The sequence below is a fragment of the Saccopteryx bilineata genome, chromosome 5 (genome assembly GCF_036850765.1).
Source record: "Saccopteryx bilineata isolate mSacBil1 chromosome 5, mSacBil1_pri_phased_curated, whole genome shotgun sequence".
NCBI lineage: Eukaryota > Metazoa > Chordata > Mammalia > Chiroptera > Emballonuridae > Saccopteryx > Saccopteryx bilineata.
Genome location: NC_089494.1, coordinates 2,677,557 through 2,694,242, shown reverse-complemented (window position 1 = coordinate 2,694,242; position 16,686 = coordinate 2,677,557). Strand labels below are relative to the sequence as shown.

The 16,686-nt window shown below is 53.4% G+C and overlaps 2 protein-coding genes and 1 pseudogene across 5 annotated transcripts in view; all 3 read left to right on the top strand.

The window, feature by feature from the left end:
* Positions 1 to 5,148, top strand: part of UBE2F (ubiquitin conjugating enzyme E2 F (putative)) — a 52,395-nt gene extending 47,247 nt beyond the window's left edge. For both annotated transcript variants that reach the window (XM_066280285.1, XM_066280284.1), the window contains exons 9-10: positions 1,142 to 1,204; positions 3,721 to 5,148. In XM_066280285.1, coding sequence (XP_066136382.1) covers positions 1,142 to 1,204; positions 3,721 to 3,771 — 114 coding nt within the window. In that variant the 3' untranslated portion in view covers positions 3,772 to 5,148. The remainder of the gene's footprint in view (positions 1 to 1,141; positions 1,205 to 3,720) is intronic.
* Positions 5,149 to 11,056: 5,908 nt separating this feature from the next.
* The window catches only part of SCLY (selenocysteine lyase), a 37,785-nt gene continuing 32,155 nt past the window's right edge, over positions 11,057 to 16,686 (top strand). For 2 of the 3 annotated variants that reach the window (XM_066280651.1, XM_066280650.1), the window contains exons 1-2: positions 11,057 to 11,227; positions 16,447 to 16,559. In XM_066280651.1, the coding sequence (XP_066136748.1) occupies positions 11,139 to 11,227; positions 16,447 to 16,559 (202 nt within the window). In that variant the 5' untranslated portion in view covers positions 11,057 to 11,138. The remainder of the gene's footprint in view (positions 11,228 to 16,446; positions 16,560 to 16,686) is intronic. The other variant, XM_066280653.1, reaches the window with a different exon arrangement.
* On the top strand, positions 12,780 to 14,144 carry LOC136338411 (cysteine and histidine-rich domain-containing protein 1 pseudogene; annotated as a pseudogene).

Here is a 16,686-nt window from a genome sequence, read left to right as displayed (position 1 = left end):
TCTGCCCACCAGGGGGCGATGCTCTGCCCATCCTGGGCGTCGCCATGTTGCGACCAGAGCCACTCTAGCGCCTGAGGGAGAGGCCACAGAGCCATCCCCAGCGCCCGGGCCATCTTTGCTCCAATGGAGCCTTGGCTGCGGGAGGGGAAGAGAGAGACAGAGAGAAAAGCGCGGCGGAGGGGTGGAGAAGCAAATGGGCGCTTCTCCTGTGTGCCCTGGCCGGGAATCGAACCCCGGTCCTCCGCACGCTAGGCCGACGCTCTACCGCTGAGCCAACCGGCCAGGGCTTACTGCGTGGATTTAAGAGGAGGAACTCGCAGTGTAAAGATTAGACATGGCCTCTGATCTGAAACCCCTGGGGTTTTGGGGTGAGGAGGGAGTAGCCATCTCAGGGCCCTTAAAGGTAGAAGGGGGCCACCTGCCTCATGGCCGTGCCCTGCGTCCTGTCGGTCTGGACATCACCCTCACCGTAAGCGATGTTGTGAAGGCAAGTTAACAGAAAGGGAAAAGCCAGTTAAGGTCAGAGTAGAAACCACGGACTTCCAAAGGCAAAGTTGTTCATCACAAATAAAGGAGGAAAAAATTGTTTTAATTTTGTTAACATTTTATTCGTTTTAGAAAGGGGTGGAGGGAGGGGAGCATGAAGCATCAACTCCTGGTTGCTTCCTGTCTGAGCCTAGACCAGGCAGGACCAGGGTTTTCGAACTGGTGACCTCAGTGTTCTAGGTCGATGCTTTACCCACTGCACCACTACAGGTTGGGTGGAAAATTAGCTTTTAAGGAAAAAGAATAATGGAACTTGAATTTGGAAAGCTCATAATAAATGGTTTTTCGTTCTCTTAAGTATCAGCAGCACTAGAAATTAATGTGACTGCCCTTTCTGCCATTTCCATCAAACTCTGGACAATGGCATGTAAATGGGACCCCCACTTCTTTCGGACAGCCATCAGTCACCACTGAGAAAAGTCCAGGTCCAGTCCTCTGGCGTGAGAAGGGCTTCCCAGTGGGGCGTCTCAGCTCTTGGTCTTCCGTTGGCAGTGTGCCGGGTAGATGTCAGTTGCCTGGTTCATAAACTGAGGACATACCACAGCAGGAAAATAGACTTTCTTCCTTGTTTTCATTGAGTGTCTCTCTCTCCAAGGACCTTCTGAATTTCGATGACCCACTGAACATTGAGGCTGCGGAACATCATTTGCGGGACAAGGTAAGCCCCCACAGGAAGGTCCTGGGCTCGTGTGTTTGGTGAAGAACTGAGTGCCATCTCGGTTAGGTGAGGCTCTGAGAACGGTGGACTCCAGGACTGGATTGGAGAGCAGCTGTAAGTGACGTGTCTTCACAAATGCGAGTGGTTCCAGTGTTTGACCCGAGGCCAGACGCAGTGTTTTATTAGAAGTGCGTGCCTGGTAGGGTCTAGTACAGTGTTCCTTTCTCTTGTTTGCAGCATCAGAATGCAGAAGGGACAGTATAGAAGTGACGCCCTCCGGGCCCCCAGAGCCCCGGGCCCGTCCACACCTTACCACGGGCTCTGACCACGCACTGCCATTAGGTTTGGGCCCGTCTCCTGGGGTCGTGGCCGTCACTCCCAGTTCCAGGTCCTCTTCAGTGCCCGCAGTGTCCCTCCCTCATCCTCAGAACCGCCTGGCGTCCCGTAAGCAGCTCTGTGCACTTGTGCAACGTGCTCTCCCTGGTGGGCACTTGGCTGTCCCCACAGCTTTCTCTCCCAGCCACAGACACTCTGTACACACGTCCTCACAAAGTTCGTGAACGCAGCCTGGGACCTGCACCCGGGTCTGGGGACCAGCCCTGGGGGACTGGGACAAGGCTGTCAGGTTGGTCAGCCCCACATGGAGCCATGCTGATTCGCTCGGAGTGCCTAAGCTTGCGTCCTGCACAGACTGGGAGGCCATGTGACAGGCACAGCGGGTTGTGCAGTGGGACTGGAGGGTCAGTGGGTGCTTCTGATCAGGCGGAGGAGGCCATCTGCCCCGCTGGCGTCCTGTGGTGGAGGCTGGGGGCAGCACGGGTCTTCAGGACAGACACCCATGGTGTGACACAGCTCTGGCCCCTGGCAGCACCCTTAGCCTCTGCCCCCCCTCTGAGCCACCCTGACTGGTGGCCACCTGGCAAAGCCTCTGTTTGTCCACTGCTCACCAGCCCCCATGGGCTGCTCCTGGGCCGAGCCCCCTTAGGAGGCCCCGTTCACATTGTGACCATGCTGTCTCTGCTGTTGCCCGGGACCCCACTCAGTGTGACTGTCGGCAGCCCTTGTGGACTAACTCTTGTCAAGGAAAGAAAGTGATCAGAACAGGGAGCCCTTAGCCATGGAAGGAGCTTGTACAAATTGTCATGTTTTTCTTGGAAGGTTTCTTCCTAGTCTTTGCAAGAAATTATGGGCAGGTTTGCAGTTAATGAGCTCTTATCCCCAGTAAGATGGTCCTAAAATTGGCCACATGGTAATGCCTCTACGCGAATTCTTAGACGTACCCCAGACCCACCTGTGTCCTCATGCTGAGTCGTGATCACGGTTACAGAATTTTTCGCTCAGTGTGTTATATAGTCGTTGTTCATCCCAGGTTTGTGGTGGCATTTAAGTGTCTGGTGGGTGCTCAGCACACAGGAGAGATGAGTGGACAGACAGCCCCTGTCCCCGGGGAGTGTGCATTTTAGTGGGAGGAGGCACAGCAGATGTAAGCGAGCCACATGGGAGGTGGGGTTGGGGTGATGGGTGTTGCTACTTTATGTGGGTGCTCAGGGGAGGCCTCATGAGATGTGACTAGATATCTGATGTGAACCAGGACTGACGACAGCCAGTGCAAAGGCCCTGAGGTGGAAATGTGCACAGAGTGTTCAGGAAAGAGCACAGAGGCCACGTGATTAGAGCAGGACAGTGGTGACGTGCCCATAGCAGCTACCCTGCGTGGCCCTCCACATGCCAGGCAGTGTCCCATGCTCTTTGCGAAGTGTTCTGACAACTCCAGGATGGAGGGTCCTCTGTTAGCCCTGATTTGCTGCTAAGAGACCCACTGGGAAGGGCCAGAGCACAGGATGTGGACTCAGGCAGTCTGGATCCAGGGCCCCGTTTTCGCATCGGGGAGGGGGAAATGGGAGACAGTGGAGGCCTGAGCATGCAGGGCCTTCTGGGTGCAGGACCCAGCTTTGTGCTGGTCCAGGTGATGAAGCAGAGGGCACTAAGGCTGAGCACCTCTGGGCCTGGGCAGGGCTGGCGGGGCGGGGAGAGTGCCTTGCGGCCTTCACCGCCCACGAGCTTTGGCTGTGGCTCCTTGGGAGCTGGCAGGACTGTCGGCATCTGGGCGCTGTGAAGTGACCCTGGTAGAGTTTCTGCTAGAGGTCAGTCAGGGCTCCCCCAGCCCATCCTTGTGGGCCGGACGCTCTGGGAACCTCTGCGTGCAGTCTGGTCGACCATTGTTGGCATCCTGGCCTTGACTACATCCGTGGGCCTTGCTGTCCCAATCTACAGAACATATCTTGGGGTGGTCCCTTCTGCTCTGAGCTATTGTTTGTGTCCCCCAGTGCCCTGGCACCGTGTCGTGCACACAGTGGGCACCCAGGTCTCTGGTCACCTTGCCACCTTGGCTACTGGACGGGAGGCCATCAGCAGAGCTCTCAGTGGGTCCTTGGCTCGGGTGGCCCCGGCTTGTCCCGAAAGTGCCACTCACCCTCACTAACTCGCTCTTCTCCCCCATCCCTGCCCCCCCACAGGAGGACTTCCGGAATAAAGTGGAGGACTACATTAAGCGGTACGCCAGATGATAGGAGGGGGACGGCGGGCGGATTGTGCTAGAGGGCCGTCTCCCGCCCGCGAGGCCTCCACCGCAGTCCGCCCTGCTGCCCCTCGGGCCCTGCCGGGTTCTGTGACCTGGCCTGCGAAGGGACCTCTTCATGACTGCCCATTGTAGACGGAGACTTCCACATAAATACAACAAGGAAATGTTTGGGCTTTAAAAAGCGTTGTCTGCTTACCGTAACTGTTTACTGTTTTGAAACTGTACTGTATAGGCCGAGGAGATTCCCGAGACTTTGTAATGAACTCAGAATCGAAGGAGAGCTTGCTTCTTCCCTTGCCCCAAATCACCTCCCCGCAGGGATGCTAACCGCGGCTGGTGGAGCTGGCAGGTGGGCGTGGAGCCGCTGCACACTGTGATTGGATGCGCAGCCTCTAGCTCCTCCCACGAGCGGTGGCCCGCCTCCGTGTCGTCAGCTTCCCAGAAGGCAGTCTTTCACTGTAGATCTCTTACTGAAATGCGTATTTTATTTAATGTAAGTATATTTTGGAACAGATTTGTAATTTGTACAGTTTAATGCTTTAATTATTTTTTCCTATTCTCCTTTAGTTTGTATTTTCATTGTATAGAGCAGACAGAAAGATGTTAGGTTAAGCAACTGTTGAAGAGAAATACAAAGAAAATATGAAAGACACATTATTCATTCTGTCCAAATGCAATGAGAATTTGGCTTTTAAAAGCCAGCTCTTTCTTTGAGGTCCAGACGGGCAAAAAAGTTTTAGAGCCCTTTGAAGCTAGATCTGGACCATTTGAAAAAGCAAAAGACAGGGAGCCCTTTGTCACATGGGGCCCAGAGGGTGGCGGTGGGGCTGCATATGAGACTGCACTGTGGCCTCTCAGTCAGCTGTGGCCTGGGTCCCGGGAGGGCAGGGATCGCAGCACCGTGCAGCCCGTGCTCAGTCGGCTGTGCTCTGACCCCTGACGTCCCGTGCAAGTGAACGTCGGTATGGTTTCATCTGCTGCCTGCCTGACACTCCGGTTTGCGTGGCAGCCTCCTTACCTCTGGGCTCCCCGTCTGCCATCTACTGAGGCTGGCATGCTTTTCTTAACTTACAAGACAATCTAAGAGCTCAGTGTCCTGGAATTCAGCAGGGTAAGAATGTCGGCCTTGTTTCCTGTTGGTGACCAGAAATTATGCCCATTAGACTTGGGGGTGGCCCCTGGCTTGTGGGCCACCTCTGATACACCGGGCCCTGCCTGCGTCCTCACGGGTTGTCAGGTCGGCTGCTGGTGCAGGTGGAAGAAAGAGGGCTCTCTGGACCAGACTGAAAGGTCCGATTCCAATCTCAAAATACTTGACAAAAATATCAGGGATCAAGTTATTAAAAAACAACATTTCCCCAGATCTGGACCGATCCTTTCTTTCCAGGGAATACCATTTTGTTAGCAAACCCAGCTCGGCCCACCGCCATGAGCTCCTGGTGGGGCCCGTGGCACCTGGCAGCGGCTGTGGGACCCTGACTTGCAGGCCTTGTGGCTTCATGGGGTCTCCTCCCCACTCGACCGATGGACAGTGCAGGTTCCTGTCCGCCTGCCCCACCAACCCAGTGCTAGTTCGTTTCAGAACTGCTGGTGGGGGTCCCGATCCTCCGGCCAGCCTGGAGCAGCCAGGGCTGGGCCATCCTGGGGGCATGAAGCTTGGGGCAGCTCTGACTTCAGTTGGGCCCATGAGTCTACTACTTGGGATTTGATGGCAGCTGGGTGTTTTGAGCACACTGAGAAGGGAACTAACAGGGTAGCCTCTCAGTAGAGGCTCACACGTCCCCTTACCTCCCCCACACGTGTCACATGTGAGTGACCTGGCTCCAAGCCTAAGGAGCCAGGCAGGCAGTGCTTATGTGCACACTGGCCTCTGGGCTGTGACCCTCCTTCCTGCAGCCCAGCTCTTCGTCCTCTGCGTCGTCACCAAACGGAGTGCTGCGGAGCAGCATCCGGTCCTGGTTAACCTTAAGACAGGCCCTGCGTCACCTGTCCAAGCACCGAGAGCCCTGAAGGCTGTGCCCATGTGTGCTCCAGCTTCAGCAAGCGGGCTGTGTGCCACAGCACAGATGTTCACGGAGAAACTAGAGCTGGTCCCAGCTAGGACACTGAGGCACAGTCTAGAACACCTCCCTTAGTATTGTCAGTTTACATGTGCACCTTATCCGGTTCCCTGAGCTATGTCCCGGTCCCTCCCCGTGACATGGCCTTGGAGAGTGCCAGGGCCACCTGCCACAGAGCCAGTGGGTCTTGTTCTCAGGGCACAGAATCAGATTGAACATCCCTTCTACTGGGTCCTGGAGCTTATGCAGCAAAATGATCCCTAAGCAAATTCCAGGCCGCAGTGGTCGCCAAGGTGTGGTATGTCTTCACTGTTCCTGGGGTCACTCTGTTTCCCCCTTGCCCTACCCTTTAAAGAACTGCTGTGACATCAGACTGGTTGCTGATTTGCATGGTCAAACCAAGCGGGATTTCCTTCGTGTAGAAATCCCACCCGGAGGTCAGCCTCGCCCTGCAGTCTAACCCCACACCACTCCCTGCCAGGTGGTCTGCTCAGGATGGCTTTCCCTTTCCTGTCCCCTTAAAAATGTTTCATCTTGGAAAGCCAGGTCTGCTAAAGTTCATTGTTCTTCATGAAGTAGTCTAGTCTAGTGCTAATACAGTCTTCCTTTTCCTTCACTGAAGAACTTGGGAAGCGAGAAAACCCAGCACACTCGCCCCTCTTTCTCCCTCTAGAGCCCAGCCTCAGGCCCCAAGGCTTGGAGGGGATATGGTTCAGTGGTACGTGTTGCCCACGGAAGTTGCTACTCTTGACCCGTGTTTCCATGAGCTATCAAAATTGAGTTATTGATTTGAAAAAAAATTTTTTTTCTTCAAAAACCCCAGTGATGGAGGCATTTGGGGACCTGGTATCAGTAAGAAAGAACTGAATTATAACCTCTTTAAAAGTCCAGCTCAGGGCTCACTTTATTGCCAGATTAACCTCGCCGAGGCAGAGTTCTTCCAGTAACTTCACTGCACTCTTGAGCTGGTGGCAGAGCCTGTGGGTATAAAGCTCAGCTTGGCCCAGAGCTGCAGGGACAGCAGGAGGGCCCGGGCAGGCCCCACCCACAGCAGGCGGAGAAGGGCCCCCGGAACCAGTAGACACAGCAACGGGAGTGGGGGGTGGGGTCTAACTCCTTGACCCTCCCTCCAGCCCTTGGTTCACTTCCAGACGGGTGTGCCTGTTCTGCGGCCTGCTGAGCTCTCTGGCCCGGCAGAACTCCCGTGTCTCCCGAGACTGCTGGCGCTGGGTCCCCCACCTCGGTGTCAGCCCGCTGTGCCCTTCCTCCAGCTGATCACTCCCGGCCGTGCGTGGTGCTCGGTGCGGGGAGGGTGTTTCTGTCTCCAAGCCAGTCACTGGTCTTATCAAACTTTTCTTTGTAAAGATATCTACTCCGTCCTCCAGAGCACTGTCTACCGTGTAGACCATCCTGCTGAGCAGGACGAGGCGGGCAGTCCTAAGCTGGGAGCAGCGCTGAGGAGCCTGAGCCTCAGGTCAGAGCCGGGGAGAAGAAACGCCGTTTCCTCGGGCAACCTGACGGAGCAGGAGGCAGCGGAGCGCAGTGCCCGCTGCCCACACGGTGTGCTTTGCCAGCCCGGAACGGCGACACGGGACGGAAACCGTCCATGCGCAAAGAGCAGCAGCCGGAGGGAGACCGGCCACACGCAGATGAGACTCCAACCCGTCCTTGCTGCCCGAGGGGTTCCCGACACCACCACTGCCCACACCACCTGCTCCACTGCCTCCAGAACAAGCCCCCTTGTGCCAGCAGAGTCCGAGGTGACAGCCTGGCCACCCTGCCAGCCCCTGGCCGCGAAGTAGCGTTTTCAAGTCTTGGGATAAAGTGCACTCTCCCAAGACACCCAGCTCCCCTCTCGGGACTCGGTTCACGGTGCCGCCTGTCTCACAGGCATCCTCACCTTCCCCGGCTTCTGTGGGCGCCGGGCGCTGAGGGTGTGGTCTGCCCGCTCAGGTGGACCCCTGCCTCATCCTCGCCGTCCTGCATCACCAACTCGGTTGTTACAGTGGGACTGTTTAATGTGGAGTGATGCAGCTGGTGGTGTGCTCTGGCGGGTCCTTTTCCCCGGAGGCTGCACGCTGGGCAGCGCACGTGAGAGCTGAGGGCACTGCCCCCACACAGGCGAGCCACCACCTTCCGTCAACTGACAGACGCCTAGTCTGACATTGCCTTTGCTTGAGGAAACCTACGGACCTGTAGGGGGCGGGGGGAAATACTGCAGAAGAAGAAATAACACCCAGCACTTTCAGAATGAACAAAGCTACATAAAACGGCAACAGAGTAGAACTATAACCGTAATAAACTCCCAGCCATGGATTCTATAGTGGAAATACCAGAAGCGAACGCAAAATAGACTCTTCTTGCACATACAAAAGCTGAGTCATACCAGCAGCCCAGCACTAAAATAAGTTTTGACAAAGTCCTCAGAAGGACTGTGAAACCAAGCGGAAATGTGGAACCACACCAACCACTCTAGACATTGTGGGCCACATACTGCGCCGTGGGGGCTGTCCTGTACATTGTAGGTTGCCGAGTAGCATTCATGGATGGCCTCTACCACCAGACCCCTGGTGCACCCCCCACACCATCCCCCAGTTATGACAACCAAAACTGCCACCAGACACAGCCAAATGTCCCCTGGAGGGAAGGACAAAGAAATCCAGTTGAGAATGGCTATAGTAGATGGATGTTTCTTTTGCCTTTTTCATCTCATTTCTGAGCTATGAGAATTCCTATGCTCAAGCATTTAGCTAATTCATTAATCAACTATGCTTATTCTATTCCAAACACCTATTGATTTTTTTTAACTTTTCCATTGATTTGAAAGGGATAACAGCATCAACTAGTTGTTCCACTTAGTTGTGCATTCATTGGTATGTGCCCTGACTGGGGATGGAACCCACAAACTCAACACACCACACGGGAACGAAGCTTTATCCACTGGGCAACTTGGCCAGCGCCTATTGATTTTTTTTCCCCTTCAGTGAGAAGCGGGGAGGCAGAGGCAGACTCCCACATAGGCCCCAACTGGGATCCAACTGATAAGCCCACTATGGGCTCTGCTCACCTGCGGCCATTGCTCTGTTACTAGGCAACCGAGCTATTTTAGCACCTGAAGCCAGGCCATGGAGCCATCCTCAGTGCCCAGGGCCAACTTGCTCCAAATGAGCCATGGCTGTAGAGGAGAAGAGAGAGATAAGAGAAGGAAGGGTGAAGAAGCAGATGGTCCTCCTGTGTGCTCTGGCTGGGAATCAAACCTGGGTCTTCCACAAGCCAGGCTGACACTCTACCACTAAACCAGCTGGCCAGGGCCCCTACTTTTTTTAAGACTTTTTTAGAGTGGTTTGAGGTTCATAGCAAAATTTAGCAGAAAGAATACCCTGTCCCCTTAGAGGCATGCCCTCGCTCACTACTGAGGACATCCCGCCAATGTAAGTAACATTTGTTACAACTGATGAACCTCCACTCATTATCACCCTAAGTCTACAGTTTATGTTGGGGTTCAGTCTAGATGTGACATATTATATGGCTTTTCGTGAGAATTCAAGAATGCACAGATGTGTAATGACATGTATCCACCTCAGTAACATCCGAGTGGTTTCTCTGCCCTGAGCATACTCTGTGCTCTGCTGTTTACCCCTCCTTCCCGCAACCCCAGGCAGCTCCTTTCTTTCCCAACCTGCTAAAGAGTGGACTGCATTCTCCACTCTTCCACATCCCATTCGTCCCACACACACCCCCCTCCCACTGCACTACTTCTTGTTAAACTCATCAGTGCCTCCTAAGCATTAATACTACAGCCAGACACTTCTCACGTCCTCTTGGTTGCATTTCACAGTCCTCTCTCTGTACTTGAACATTCGTTAATTCTCGTCCTCTTCTAACTGTCCCTCGGCGCCCGCGCATCTACTCAGATTTTGACTTGTCCTTCACTAGTGGATGCATTTGGCAAGAAATGAGCTCAGTGTGCAAGCAAGAATGAAAGGAAATAAAGGATCTAGAAACGTGGAGACTTACAGGGCTGGAAAAAGACAACTTTCGGACCCCAATGAAGATAAGATTAAGCAAGTGCGTGAAAAGCCAATTAAAATCCACATTTCTGAATTCAAAAGCTTGGCCCTATGTGACCTTACCTTGGGCATGATGCTTTTATGTACCTTCATTTCCTCACATGAAAAATGGGTATAACAGTGCCTCTCTGATAAGGAGGTCACCGAGATTAGTCTGAATGCACTTTAGTCTGAATGCATGAAAGTGCGTGAACAGTCCCTGGAACACGCCCGGGGCTCAATCAATACTTAAGCAACAGTGATTTCGCAAGGGGTGGCCTGCCCGTGGCTTCCTGAGAGTTCAAGGATTCGGATCTTTGCCCTCTCTTACCACTTTCTTTCCCAATCGGCTTTTGTGATGGTTGGCCGAATCCACGCATGTCTCATCGACAACACACCCGAGACCCAAGCCCACACTCTTCCCCTGTCCCGGGTTCCTCCCGCCCACACGAAGGCGCTCTCAGGGGCCACTTTCCCCCGGCGTCCACACTCCGTTCTCCCCGTGCCTGTTGCGTCCTCAGCTGATCGTGAACCCACCGTCCCCGCGCCCACGGCTCGGTGCTGCTCTTGCCTTGACCCACGTGGCCTCCAGCCTCTACCCCCAGAGTCCTCGAATCCATCCGTAGGGGACGAGTCCTAATTCCACGCAAAGTCACCCCTGCCATGGACCCTCTAGGTGGGGACCTGGGCGCAGGTTTCAGGAGACCCCGGACACGGGGACGCAGACACAGGACGCGCCGGGATGCCCAGACCAGCGGGGCGGGCGCAGGCGAACCCGCGTGTCGCCCCCGCCGCCCCGACTCCGTCCACGCCCCGCCCCACGGCCTCGGGCACCGCCTCCTCGCTGCTGCTAGCGGACCCGCGAAGGGCCCCGGAGGGCGAGAAGCCGGAGAGATGCGCCCACCCCGCGACCGCAGAGACAGCGCCCCACCGAGGTTCCTGCCAGCGCCCGCCGCTGCGCCACGCCTCCGGGGACGCTCACGGCGCCCCGCCCCAGCACCGTCACCTGACCACGTGCAGCCAATCAGCATCCATCCCTGTCCTAGCCCGGAGGCTGGCCCGCTGAAGCTCGGGGATTGGCCCGGAGTGCGCAACTCAGCCAATCCGGGCGCGCCCTGGGCTTCGCGGCCCCGCCTTCTCCCCCTTCCCCGCGAACCTCCGGGACAGCGCTCAGGGCGTAACCGGCTGGTCGGTAGCAACAGCGCCCGGGCTGGTGAGTTGGGGCCAGGCTGAGGCCGCACCGGATGGAGGCGACTGCGACACCGAGCAGACACGCGCGAAAGCGCGTAACGAGTCTTTCCGGAGGCCGCGAGGAGAAGAGCCCGCCGGAGAGGTGCGCGCTGAGAGGGGGAAGGCGAGAGGAGCCGCCGGCCTCCTCCTACGGGAAGCCCTCCAGGCGCCGCGGGGCGAAGGGTTGGCGGGTCCCGCCGGGGAGGTCGGAAGGGGACGGCAGCTGGTCCCCGCGGGGAGGCGCCCCGCGCGGGGCTGCGGCGCTGGCCGCGGGGAGCCCCAGGTCAGGGGCGAGCTGGAGGAAGGCCGGATGCGAAGCGTGGCTGGGCAGGGCTCCCGGAGCGGGCACCTGGCGCTGAAACCTGAGCGAAGCCCAGGAGGCAGACGCACCGAGGCTGGACGCGTGCTGGGTCTGCGCGCGCGGGAAGAGGAAACAGCAGCTGCAGAGGCCCCGAGCGCACCAGCCAGTCTGCTGGACCCGGGGGCCGGGGGCGCGCGGGGCGCGCGCGCGGCCGCGGAGCCTCCAGCCCAGGAAGCACTGAGGGGGTGTATTCCAAGGGTGAGGGGGATCCCGGAGGATTGAGTAGGGGGTGATGTAATTTCACTATATTTTAAGGGAATTCTGGCTGCTTTGCAGAGCGTGGGAAGGGGCTGACGGTGGGGCCGGGGAGGAAGCAGGGACAGCGGTTGGGTCTCTATCGTAACCTAGGAGGTGGGCAGAGGCGGGAGAAGTGAATCCGCTGAGGCAGAACTCGCTGGACTCGCGGGTGCCGGTGATGTGGGGGAAGGAGGGACCAAGAACGATGCCTCTCAGGCCACGGGCCTGAGCACCTGGGAAAGGGCAGAAAGGCCGTCCTCAGGCCTCCCCTTGGGGGAGAATAGCGGCAAGTGGTGGGATGTAAGGCATTTTCTTGTTTGTGCGTCTTTGCTCTCCAATCAGGAATGTATTAAATACTCTTTTTTGGCGATCCTCTTTACCTGAATATGAGGGTGTGTGTGTACGTGTGCGCGTGCGCGCCTTTAAAATCTGGGTGCGGGTCTAAATCAGACCAGGAAGCATTCTACTCTGTTGGGACAGAGCAAAGGGGAGCTGAGAAGGTGTCCCCTAGAACACCTAGGGACCTAGGGTCTCCCTAGGGAGACCGAGTAGTGAGGAGACTCGGGATGCCTTTTTGCCTTTTGGTGATGAAAATGGTCAAGTGTAGCTTGTCCACCCGTCATTATAGCACTCTAAGGAAGTAGCAGGCAATGGAGCAGAGTAACTTACAAAGTGTGTCTCTGGAAGTCAAGCCACACAGCAGACAGGCAGCAGGCTGAGGGGCTGCGTCACTCCGCGGGCAGTAGTTGCTGGAGAAACTTCGGGAAGTGAGCGCAGAGCTGGGGCATTTGCAGCTCTGAGTCACACACAGTAGGACCAGGAGAGTCATAACACCATCGTCATAGCGGACTGGCCAAGGATGGCTGGTCAGACTGCCCAGAGCCCCAAAGCCCTGTACCTACCAGGTAACTTTGAACAGTTCATGGACAAGTCGCTGCATTAAGACATTCATGGTTTAAAAAATAACCAAAGGAAAACTAGGCCCTCAGACCGGTGGTTGCAAGGGGGAGTTGTCAGCACATGGTCCTGCAGTCCCCGTGTTTGGGCCTGACTTGTGTGGGTGGGAAGGAAATGGCCCTGCTGTGCCTACAACCCGGGCTGCTGTCAGCGCTTGGGTCCCACCCCCAGTTCCCACGATGCACACGACGCATTAAAGGGTTGGTCTTGTTGTAAGAGAACAGCTGATTTTTCTGATTTTTTAAATCATTGTAGATTGTACAAAAAGGTACACGTTATAGTGAAAATCCACCTGAGCCAGTCACACTTGATGTCAGGACTGCTGAGAAGAAAGAACTATCTGAATTGAAACCCAAATCTCAGGAGCACATCATACAAGCCCCTAACCCACTGGAAGCAGTGAAGAGGCCAAGCCCAAGCCCTGATGAAACAGTTACAAATTTGGGATTAAAAGTATCTATGTGCCTCCCTGTAACAAGCACTTGATGAACTACCGTAGGGGAATGAAAAAATAAAAATTAAAAATAACGAAAACAGCAGGAAGAGAAAGACAGTGATGAAATTAAGATTGGGACTGCATGGAAAAACTGAGGGTGTTCAAAAATGTATCAGGGTTCACAGAGTTTAGAAGTCAGTGTCTGCCATTCTGGAGTGCCTCTTCTCCATGAAGGGATGAAGTGCTGGAGCTGTCGTAGGAGAGAAACTTCTGATTTTAATACATCCTTAGACACTCTTAGCCCAGGAGGGCTGCACAGTAGGAAATCTCGTGGGCAGCAGAGGATGCTGGGGAACGTTGTTCCATGGAGACATGGCGGGCATTCAACTGGGGGTGAAGTCACCATTTCAGTGTATGCTAGAAACTCACTTCTAGAGCTTAGTCAAGTAGCCGCGAATAGTACAGATGTACACGTTGTATTTGAAGGAGAGAAGGAATTTCTCCAAAATATGAAATTCTGGGGTGCGAGTGATGTAGAGCGAAGTTATGTAACTGACTGCAACAGAACTGAACCTTTTCAACGGGCAAGCCTTGATCTGCCTGCAGCCAAAAGCCGGGAAAAACAGAAGGAGCTGAGAGGCCAAAGTCAGGTTATCTTTTTTTTTTTTTTTAAGAGAGACAGGAAGGGAGAAAGAGAGAGAGACACACACACACAACACACACACACATACACAGAGAACATCAATCTTCCTGTATGTGCCCTGACCGGGGATCGAACCAGCAAGCTTGTCATTACCGGACAACACTCTAATCCACTGAGCTCACCAGCCAGCGCTGCAATGTCAGATTTTTAATTAGTTTTTTCATTCGCTTTGTGTTTCTATACAATCTTTAAGGAACAGATGAAGCTCTGCAATCTTTTCCCCACTCGGGACAGTGACTTTCCGTAGGAGGATTGATTTTGAGGCAATGTAGTAAGTAAAGAGCAATAGCTGCATTGATTGACAATTAGAATTCATGTGTAACTAGTGGGGGTAAATTCATATTACGTGCCAAGCAGTGTCATTTAAGAGTATAGGAAACATTATAAATAAGAGTATAGAGGTATCAATTTTTGGTTAGTATTTACCATTTTATAAGACTAAGCAGTAATGTGAAATATTTCCTGATTATTTAAAGGTCTTGGTATAGTGTGATGACTAAATTGTATCTAAATTACAGCCTATGTCCTCTTAAGATTTTTAATTACATATAAAGACAAACTGAATATATGTCTGGCTTCCCTGGTGGCAAACTGTAGCTATAAATTTATAGATTAAAGGCTTATGGAAATACATTAGCGTTTCAGAAGACTAAATATTAAAATTCTGCTTTATGACCACTATCTATTACATGTTAAATTTATTTTATTTTATTTTTTAATAAATTACATGTTAAATTGCGTAGCTTAATTATTTTATAGTTTTTTAGCTTTCACGAACAGTTTGACAATTTTAGGCAATAAAATATTATGTATTGATATTGAACTTTGTTAAATAGGTATCACAGAATTGGATTGTTTATGCTAATTGAACCCATCAAAGAATAGGTTACTTTCTGAGGTAATGCAGAGCTCACAAAGAAAATGAAAAATGTTATGAAGGCAAAAAACTATGGCAGAATTTAATGTTTGGGCATGAATTATGCTTGCATAGATTAAAATGATTATTTCCTTAAAAAGAAAAACACTTTTGTTTTAACAGCTATCACTGGTAGTTGTGTTTAAATTTTTAACACAATTTGAAAATTCATGTGGATCGGTTTAAACATTCTTCCTTTAAAAATCAGGTACAATAACTTCTAGTGTCAGACAGGATTACCTACCGTATAGAGTTATGAGAGTTTCTGAAGGTTTTTGATACTGGTTAAAAGATACACAGATAATTTCACTTATGAGGACCTTTCAGAGAATGTGCATTTTCTGTGACATTCACTTTGCCACCTTATAGACCAGTGGTAGTCAACCTGGTCCCTACCACCCACTAGTGGGCGTTTCAGCTTTCATGGTGGGCTGTAGCGGAACAACCAAAGTATAAATAAAAAGATAGATTTAGCCGGACCAGGCGGTGGCGCAGTGGATAGAGCGTCGAACTGGGATGCTGAGGACCCAGGATCAAGACCCTGAGGTCGCCAGCTTGAGTGTGGGCTCATCTGGTTTGAGCAAAAAAGCTCACCAGCTTGGACCCAAGGTTGCTAGCTCAAGCAAGGGGTTACTTGGTCTGCTGAAGGCCCACAGTCAAGGCACATATGAGAAAGCAATCAATGAACAACTAAGGTGTCACAATGCGCAATGAAAAACTGATGATTGATGCTTCTCATCTCTCTGTTCCTGTCTGTCTGTCCCTGTCTATCCCTCACTCTGACTCTCTCTGTCTCTGTAAAATAAATAAATAAATTTTAAAAAAAGATAGATTTAACTATAGTAAGTTGTTTTATAAAGATTTATTCTGCCAAACAAGCAAAAATTCGACATAAAGTACTTAGTAAATAATTATTATTATATGCTTTAACTTGCTGTAACTCTGCTTTATAAATTTTATAAAGTAAAGTTACTTCCCTACTTTATAAATCACCATGACTGTGGAACCGGTGGGCGGTTAGAAAATGTTACTACTAACAGAGATACAGAAGTGGGCGGTAGGGATAAGCAGGTTGACCACCCCTGTTACAGACCAAGCCCTGCTGTGTGCCGGCCGTTGTAGTCAGTGTTGGACACGCAGCAGTGAGAACTGGCAGAGCCCGGGAGCTGACGTCCTGGTACTTCCCACTGATGCGGGCAGGAAACAAGGGCAGGGCTAGGGTGTCAGTGACGAGGAGAGCCCGGGAGAACCTGCAGGGAAGGGACCCTGAAAGCTGGCAAGGAGGGGCTGCTGGCTGTATGGAACCTCACCAGAACGTCCAGTTAGAGCAAAGACACACACAGAATGTTGGGGGGTCATTCTAGGCAAAGAAACCCAGGAGTTCAAGGGAGGAGCCGCAGGCCGGCCCCTGGGAGACCTGCCGGGAGGTGGCGAGGAGGAGGAGAGTGGGAGCATGGGTGCCAGGCTCACCCACTGCTCACAGCCTTACGGAAACTGGCCCAGTTAGAAACGCAAGCCAGGAAAAAGAGCCCTCAGGATGTGTGGCCCCGGGCGGACAGGGACCCGACCTCTACAGCGGTTGGGTGAGCGTCCAGGCCCTGCGCCCCCAGTCCCCCCCAGGGGTGGAAGTTTCCGTGGAGGAGCAGGCTGGCCTAGCCGATGTTTGCTCCTGGTGCAGACGGACCTGCAGCAGCCCGTCCTTTCCCTTCCAGGACAGTTTACATGGACTACAACGCCACCACCCCACTGGAGCCGGAGGTTGTCCGGGCGGTCACCGAGGCCATGCAGGAGGCCTGGGGGAATCCCAGCAGTCCGTACCCGGCAGGTAACTCTAGAGGCTGCGCCCAGATGGCGGACGCGGGGGTAAGAGGCACTCTCACCGAGGCCATGCAGGAGGCCTGGGGGAATCCCAGCATTCCGTACCCGGCAGGTAACTCTAGAGGCCGCACCCA